Genomic DNA, 8344 nt, shown 5'->3' on the forward strand with positions numbered 1-8344 from the left:
CTTATCTAATTCTGGAATAATGACATGAGCCTTGTAGGAATATTGTGAGGATCAAATAAGATTCCGTACATAAAGTGCCCATCACCATGCCTGTCCCATAGTAGGTGCTCAGCAAAGTCAGCTCAGTCATAGGAAGCTTAACAAAATAATTTGTTAAGTAATGCTGGCTGAAGGGTGAATTTCTCTGGTTTGGTAAAAATCGTGTAGCCTAAACAGTGTTTCTCACCAGTTTAAAGTCCATGCCCCATCGGTCAAGAAGATTTTTAAAAAGTCCTACTGAAATAATATGTATTTAAATATTTTCCCAAAGACATGATAGTATGGAGTATGTTTTTTCAAGTTACTGTCCTACACCTTCTCCCCATTCTGATCTGCCTCCTAGAGGAGTGGCCCCACCTAGCTGAGAATCTTTGTCCTAAAGCATGGTAGCAGACAGGGATCTAAGAAACATTTAGATATTTATTTTAGGTTCATATTAAGAGCATAGCAGTTCAATTACTTTTCACCTACTGGCTCCATCGTCCACATATTTGCCAAACACATAAGATTAAGAGAAGAAATATGGAACTAGCCATCATTTGGCATCCAAGATCTTCCTTCAAAGAGTTAGCCAAAATAAATGTATCAAGGCAGTATTTACAAGGTGACTTAAGGATTTTTATGAACAATTTTAAGTACTATGTGTTTGTCAGCATGGAGATATGGTCATGAAGCAAAGGGGGAACAACAACAACAAAAAAAGGTGGGTTACCAGAAATTTAAAAAGCTCTGTGGTCAAGCTAGTTAAAGAAACCACAAGGCCAGATTTTCTATCAGTCCCTAGGGAGACACAAAGAGAAAAGGCTTCAATAGCCCTGATCACATTTCCTCCACTCTAGCATCCTGTCCCCTACAAGTGTTCATAAAATAATATCACACCCTGGAGTTGGCTGTCCTCTGACAACTTTTTTTTCTGGTTTCATGCGAGTTTGACTTTTACTCAAGCCTAAATCTCGCTCCCCACCCGGCTTTTAAGAATAGACCGGCAGGATTCTTTAGCACTATTAACTTTTCAAAAGCCACTCGCCTATTTGCATACCTCCTGCGAAGCAGAGCACTCTAACCTTGGCTGGCCACAAGGCCCTTTGGAGCCAGAATCCCTTGTCTGCTTTGTTCAGCAACCCGAAATGTGATCAAGGAACCAGCCCACTGGAGAGGGAAGTAGGGGAAGGATTTCAGGCTGGATCACATTGGTGATACCACAGGAAAATGCCAAGAACCCTGTGAAGCATTGTCCTCACCCACGTTGTTCCCTGCCTCACTAATCTTTCAGATTAGCTCAGCCTCATGAAAACCAACCGCCTATAAAGCTAGTCATCATACTCATCGTTCACCTTGTGTCTGCTTTAGTTCACTCTGCATGTCTTGGTGTAGCCAAGGAGAATTCTCAAAAAGGACCCCCAGCTGGCTCCTGGGGCTGGCTCTGACAACTTCAATGCTCATCGTGGGGACAGAAGTAGCTGATGAGGATCCATGCACTAAGGAGCCATTACTTGCTCTGAGATCCAATGGAAGGTGTTGGTTGATATTCTCTTTCCCAAGGACCCACATGGATTCAGATCCTCAACACAGGAGACCCCAATTGCTCTTAGCCTTTCTTTTATTATGTTCATAAATAGCAAAATACTGTGGGAATTCACACCAACAGCTCTTAGTGTATTTTCAGTTCATTATTTAGCCTTCCTTATGAATTTAAGTTCTCCAACGAGGGGGAAAAGTTCTTCATTTCGGGTGTCTTAAAATTTCTCAAAAATGTATGTGAGTCTTATTTAGTATAAAGCAAACTACAACTATTTATGAGCAGTACAGCATTTGATAGAGAAATGTCTTTATATTTCTTTTTCCAATTTAAATGAGAAGTATTGCTACCAGGAAAAACAGAATCATTTCTCTCCTCGCTGGATAAAAATAGGTCAAGTAATTTAAGCCAGTCCATGGCAATTAAAATTCTGACATTGCCACTGTTTCTTCTATTCTGGGGGGAAAAGACAAACAGAACACATGATAATAGGGGCTCATTGGCTAAGTCACTTGATGTGCTTGCTACCTCTTGTTCTTGCTTCAACCTGCCTGGGAGCTCTGATTCTGAGGATAGTGGTACAGGACCAAAATGATAAACACCATCTCTGAAGCTGTGTAACACCTCTTTTGTGCTAGCAAAACAATACGGTCAGAGAGGAGAAAATTGCCAATGGCTTGGGTCCTAAATTCTCTGAATTCTAAATTTATTTATTTTTTGGAGACAATGTTATCTGCCAAGCTTATTTTAAAGTAAATTTTACTGAAGCAATTAGACAGCAGCACTCATTCTCATTAAACATCCTGTGGCCCTTTCACAAGATTAGAGCCTGTGGCTTGGTCACATTCCAACACAGATAACTGCATTCTGCATTCCTAGAGAGTTCCCTCCACCTCTCCAAACCCTTACCATCAGATGCATTGTTATTTGCACTTGTCCCAGACCAAGAGTGCTGTTGTGAGGGTGCAGGGTATCAGCTTTAACTGACAGGCGAAAGCATTGCTCATTATACTTTGATAAAAGACATTCCCTTAACCAATGCCTGTTTTGAAATGTGAGGCAAATCTCAACTATGTACATTTCATCATAAGCTAAGGTCTTTGGTAAGTAAAACACTCTTATTTGCATCAAAGGAGTTTACTTTGGGATCTTCTTTGCTAAAAATTGTGTTGCTCAAATATGTGCCGTTCGCTTCAAGAAAGAAAACGAAGCATTCAGAAATGGTAAACAAACAATAAAACAACAACAACAACAAAATCCCTCTTGGGCAGATGGCTTTCCTTTGACCTTCTAAATAAATTCCACAAGGGGGCGAAAACACCTAATGGTCTGGGACTGCAAAGTTTATATTTCAAAGCCGGCCACCCATAATAGATTAGTGGATTAATATTTTGCTCTAAAGGATCTGGCCTTTAATGCTGACATCAATTTATAGCTATCCCAGGCGTTTACAGTAGTAAAAGTCATGGAGACCATAAACTTCACAATAGATGTCAGCCTTCTGGTACTAGTGGTCTAGCCTAGCACCCCATAAACAGTGGTGATTAGGTAACTGTCCTTCAAAGGCCCATCCATAGTTGTCACGGCTTTATCAGCTCCAGCAAAAATACTGCCACCAGGATTTTAGCAGCCACAAGGCAGAGGGACAAGTTTTTATCAATGTGTTATTTTTCTGACATGCTTCTATGATGTTCTTACTTATCATTGATCTCATCTTGAAAAATCAAGCGTGGAGTGTCTATTTGTGGGCAAAGCTTAAAGAACAGAAGCTCTCTTGTACCATATTAGAACTTTTTGAAAAACAGCCAAGGTACAGAGGTCAAATTTCCCCATATGCTATAAGCAACTTGGTAGAAAGCAAGACCACAAAAGGTTTTGCAAACGTCCGCCAGTAGCCCGGTGATCTAGGTCACTGTACAGGTTTCATTAATCAGGTTGTTCAAACAAGGAGTTATTTTTCCTCTGCTTAAGAGACCTGCCGATATCACATAGAATCTGCTCAATTGTTGATCAAGAAAGAGTTTTCATGAAACAGAGGTCATTCAAATGAACGGGGTTGGGGGAGGGTTGTATTTGCACTGAGGAGAAATTGTGCTTTTAAAAACCCAGCTCCTCTGTTTGAGTCCTCTGTTCTGGCAGAGATGGGCTCAGGATCTAATAATAGTTCCTTGGGCTCTGCATCTCCCATACGTGTTCCGGTGTTAGAGCAGCAGGGAGGAATTTAGGGACAGAGCAGGTGTTGTGGCTTATTTCCTGGCACAATAAATGGTGAAGGGTGGTGGCAAGACTATTCTTTTGCGTCTTTCTTTATGCAAAAAAAAAAAAAAAAAAACAACCCATGCCTCCATTAGCTTTCCTTTTTTCCTGGCACAAGTGAAAAAGAACATGAATTGCTGTACTAGTATGTATGCAAACATATTTTTTCACTTGAGCCTCTGGAAAAAAGAAAAGAAAAACTTACTGCGAAAATGCTTAGCCGGGAAGATTTACTGCTGATTGCAGATTTAGTATTGACATATTTTAGCTGAAGAAAACTTCAGCTCGAACTATTAATGTGGGAAATCTGGATGAGTTTTTAAAAATGGGGTGAAGAGTTTCAAATGATTTTATATTTTCAAAGAAATTATTTATTTAGGACATAATTTTGAATAAGGAGGTGTCAGTTACAGAGGTATCAAGAGCCCAGTGGAGTGTGCATCTTAATTTTAATGGCTTGTCTTGCAAATAGAATTATAGAATGTAGGTGATCTGAATTATTCCGAAACCAGCCTTTCTGCCAGACTCACTGTAATTTAATACTTCTGTGTTTCCTTCTCTGATTTTTTAATTATGAAATATGGGATTTAAGATTAGAATCTGAGAGTCTAAATGAAATGCTCTTTTCAAGTATTATTTGTGAGATTTTCCTCCAGCTCTATTTCTTTACTTCTCCAGTGGGTCAAATATAAAAGACTGTATTCTTTCTTGAATGTAGATGTATTGTTCTTATAAGATAAGCTAGGAAAACATGAAAGGGAAAACAAAATTCCATCTTCAAACTGGGACAACTTGAGAATTTAACAATATGACTTTTTACTTGATTATATAAGGCAAAACTCGACACTTAACCATAATTATGTCTTCTTGATAACACACGTAGGTAAAATTAAGACAATCTTATCCTTATGTCCTTTGCACCCCTTGCCTGTTAACAGAAAAAAGCTCAGAATTCTGGAGAACAGGGCATGCTTGAGAGGGAACATCTTGTGAAGACTGTAATTTGACCTTTGAATCAACCTCCCTGTGTAAATTTTAAATATTATAGAACAAAATAGAAAGCCTCAAGGTGGAATTCTGCCCCCTCTTCCTCTTAGGACTATAAACCAGTCAGAAGCTATTTCAGAGATTAAGCTAGAAAATGTGTGCCTCTCCTTAGGACTTTTGCTGAGAAATAAAATTCGTCACTAGAGATAAAGGTAGATTTATGTTTAATGCCATCCTCATCAATCTCCCAGCATATTATCCCTATCTACCTTCATTTACGTAGTTGAATCAGGTATAACCAGAAACACTTGGTTCCCCCCCAACACACTGTGAAAAAAATATTTATGATATTTAATGCTACAAACCTAACTCTGGAGTACACTTGAAAATGATGGCAATTAAGAAAAAAAAATGCTCTTGGACAACTTTGCAGCTTCTGATTAAACCACACCAAGAGGCATGTTACAATGGTAACAATGAAGCATTATGCCAATTATGTTAAATCCTGCTCTCCACTTAAGCTCATCATGACCTGTTTTAGTGTCCTGTAATTTATCCTTTGGAATGCTTACTCTCATCAATAAAGTGTTCAACTTAAAGAGGGAAAGAAAAGCCACCGAAAGGAACCACCCCTCCCCCCAAATGACTTCTAGAAAACAAGTATTTCTTAACTTTTTATTGACATTGGCAAATTAAAATAGAATAAATTAACAAGTATTTTTTCAAAAAAATGTTTTGTACAAAAATACTGTCAAAATTTCCTAAAAAGCTTTCAACACAGTAGTATCTTTTCATGTACTGAATATAACTATTAGCACAGTGTCAAAAATGTTGAAGACAGAAACAAAATAAAAATCTGTGAAATGTTTGCCACTGACGACATTCCACACCCTATTATTGTCTGTACATATGGGGGAGGGGACAGCCAACTTGAAAGTGAACAGTATGACTTTTCCTGATCCAGAACGGTTTGGCCCACATCTGTTTAATCTTCCAGTTTAGCATATTAAGAAAAATTAGTCTGTACTCAAATGCATAGTTTAAAAAATGAAGCGAGATGGCAGAGTTTGTGCAGTAATATCTGCCCTTCAAAGTTCATGCAACCAACTAATGCAATTTTTCCTTTCACTCGTAAATCTGAATGCAGTTCAGTCATTTGAGACCATCTACAAAATCCACAAGATTAAGCAGTTTGCCAAGATTAATATCTAACAGTTGAGCACTGGAGAAAGTGAGGAAATAAGGAGTAAAAACAAACAACAAAAAAGACCAAGTTAGCTAGATATTTCAACTACATAAGGGAGGTGAATGTCAAGGCTACAAAAACGAAACAAAAACAGAAAAAAAAAAGTGGCAGCAATTTTTTTAAAACCAATTTGTACAAGTTTATAGTTTACTTTGTTTCCAAGTTCTCAAACCTTTCAAGATCTGAAAAGTGAGATACTGTGTCTAAGGGAATGTTTTTTAATTCACACCGAAGTTGTGGGGGGGCGGGGGGCGGGGGGGCGGGTTTGATTTCTTTGCGCCGGGGTTTCGGTCAAGTCAACAGCTTACTCTGCTGGGCTGCTGTTTGCACACGAAGTCTGTCATAAAATCAAACTCGTTTTGCCCCAGCCAGAGTTCGGGCAGCTCCTTGATGCGGTCCAAACCCATTTCTATCACTAGGGACATGAGCACTTCCTCGTCGATGAAATCAGTGTCTATGACATTGGGCGGCAGCATTGCAGCAGGGACGTGGGCCACGGAGGCGGGCATGTTGCTGCCGCTGCCGCCGCCGCCGCCGCTGTTGGCGCTGCCCGCGCCGCCACCCGAGGTGCCGCCGGAGCCGCCGGGGGCGCCGCTGCCGCCCGAGCCGCCGGGGGTGCTGCTGCCGCCGCTGTGCTTGGGGTTGCAATCTCGGAAGTGCTGGTTTGTCCCGTTCATCTGGTGGCCTGCAGCAGGGTGCAAATCCGGCATGTAGTGGTTGTGGGGGTAGGGGTGATGGTTGAAATACTGGTTGTTGAGCTTCTGCAGCTGCATGCTGGCCGGCAGGGAGCCTCCCTGGCTGGCCACCGGGGGGCCCATGAACTGGGAGTTGTTAAACCTGGCTGCGGGGGCCAGCGCGCTCGGGGGGTGCCCGCCGTTCACAGTCCCCGGCCCCATCGCATGCCTGATGCCGCTCGTGGCATTCATGTTGCCCGCGCCGTAGTGTATGTGCTCGCCCATCAGGGCGTTGAAGGCGTGTTGGGGCTGCTGCTGCTGGTGGTGATGGGGGCTCGGGAACTGCCCCATGCCCATGCGATGGGCAGGGTGGTGGTGCAGCCCATTGGTGCCGTCGGGGAAGCGCCCGTGGTTCATGGCCATCATATGGTCTGCCATTTCCAGTCCTGCAAGTAAAAAGGGCAGACGGTAAGACCCGCGCCACACGTGCAGCCCACCACGGCGCACCCCGCTTTTTCTCGCCTCTGCCCCCCTAGGCTCCCCGGACGCACGTCGGCTGCGAAATCGCTCGCTCTCCCCGGGATCCTACTAGCAGCCTGTGCACCCGGGCTCGCCACCACGGCGGACCTGCCAACCCACAACAGAGCTGGGCGCTGAACAAACAGCCCCTTCCCCTGCGGATCGTGCGGGCGGACCCGAGCCCACACCCCCTCTGCTCCCCGAAGTCGCCTAATAAAGGAAGTGCCCCGTAGCCCTGCCGCGAACTTCAGGCATTAAATCAGCCCTCCTCATCCTGTTGTTGCACATCCTGTTGTTATTCCCCAGCTCCGCCTCACGCTCTTCCTCCGGGCAAACCCAGCCCTCGGAGGACTGGGCTGGCAGGCGCCCCAGCCAGCTTCGCCCGCCGCGCTTACCTTCCGTCTTTGCGATTTCTGCTCCGAAGACCGAGGGCGGGATCGTCGGGTCCAGGACCGGCTCAGCAGCACATAGAGGGGGCCTTCCTGGTGTGCAGGGCGCTCGCTGTCGCGACGTCGGCACGGAGGTCTTGCAGTGGCCGCTGGGGCAGAATCGGAGCCGTTCCCTTTTATTTCCCCTCTGCTGCCCTCACAGCTCGGTAAGACCGCCCGGCAGCTGCCAACAATGAGCTGTGTTTCTTAGGGCTTTGGCCACAGTTAATATAAGGGATTTCAGGAAGGGCGGAGCGAGCCTCCCGGGTGGGCGGCGGCAAAACGCGGACTCCGGAGCCCCGGGCACGCCGGACCGGGTAGGCGAGCCGCGTCCCCGCGGCCAGAGGCACGTGCGCAGAGGCTGCGGGCCCAGGCGCCGCCTCGCTGCCGCGGGCTCTGGTTTCCATGCGCCCCAGAAACGCGGGACCAGCCCGGCGGCTCCTGCAGCTGGGAGAAAATGCCCCCTGGGCCCCTAGCCCCAAAGTAGCGCCTGCCCTGAGAGGAGCGAGGAAAATGCACCGCTCCCCTCTGGTCGGATCCCCCACCCCCAGCTCTCCCGCTCGGCTCACCTAGGGATCTGAGGTGCCTTCTAGGGGAAAAGGGGGTTCTCCCAGCGCCCCCTTCCTCCATAGTGCCCTTCTGCCTCCCCGGCTTTGCAACACTCCCCACCCCCCCA

At 45.0% G+C, this 8344-nt stretch overlaps 1 protein-coding gene across 1 annotated transcript; it reads right to left on the reverse strand.

The window, feature by feature from the left end:
* Positions 1 to 5462: 5462 nt before the first annotated feature.
* CITED2 (Cbp/p300 interacting transactivator with Glu/Asp rich carboxy-terminal domain 2) lies at positions 5463 to 7875 on the reverse strand. Its single transcript, XM_045865638.3, has 2 exons — positions 7636 to 7875; positions 5463 to 7167 (listed from the first exon to the last, which is right to left on the reverse strand). Exon 2 carries the CDS (start codon positions 7157 to 7159, stop codon positions 6344 to 6346), a length of 816 nt encoding a protein of 271 aa, XP_045721594.1. The 5' UTR covers positions 7160 to 7167; positions 7636 to 7875; the 3' UTR covers positions 5463 to 6343.
* Positions 7876 to 8344: the final 469 nt, after the last annotated feature.

The sequence above is a fragment of the Mirounga angustirostris genome, unplaced genomic scaffold, assembly GCF_029215605.1.
Source record: "Mirounga angustirostris isolate CCGP_5_RB_7025 unplaced genomic scaffold, mMirAng1.0.hap1 SCAF_8, whole genome shotgun sequence".
Taxonomy (NCBI): domain Eukaryota; kingdom Metazoa; phylum Chordata; class Mammalia; order Carnivora; family Phocidae; genus Mirounga; species Mirounga angustirostris.

Bases quoted from the DNA above. Each gene is read 5' to 3' on its own strand.
- CITED2 (XM_045865638.3), bottom strand. From the start codon at position 7,159: ATGGCAGACCATATGATGGCCATGAACCACGGGCGCTTCCCCGACGGC.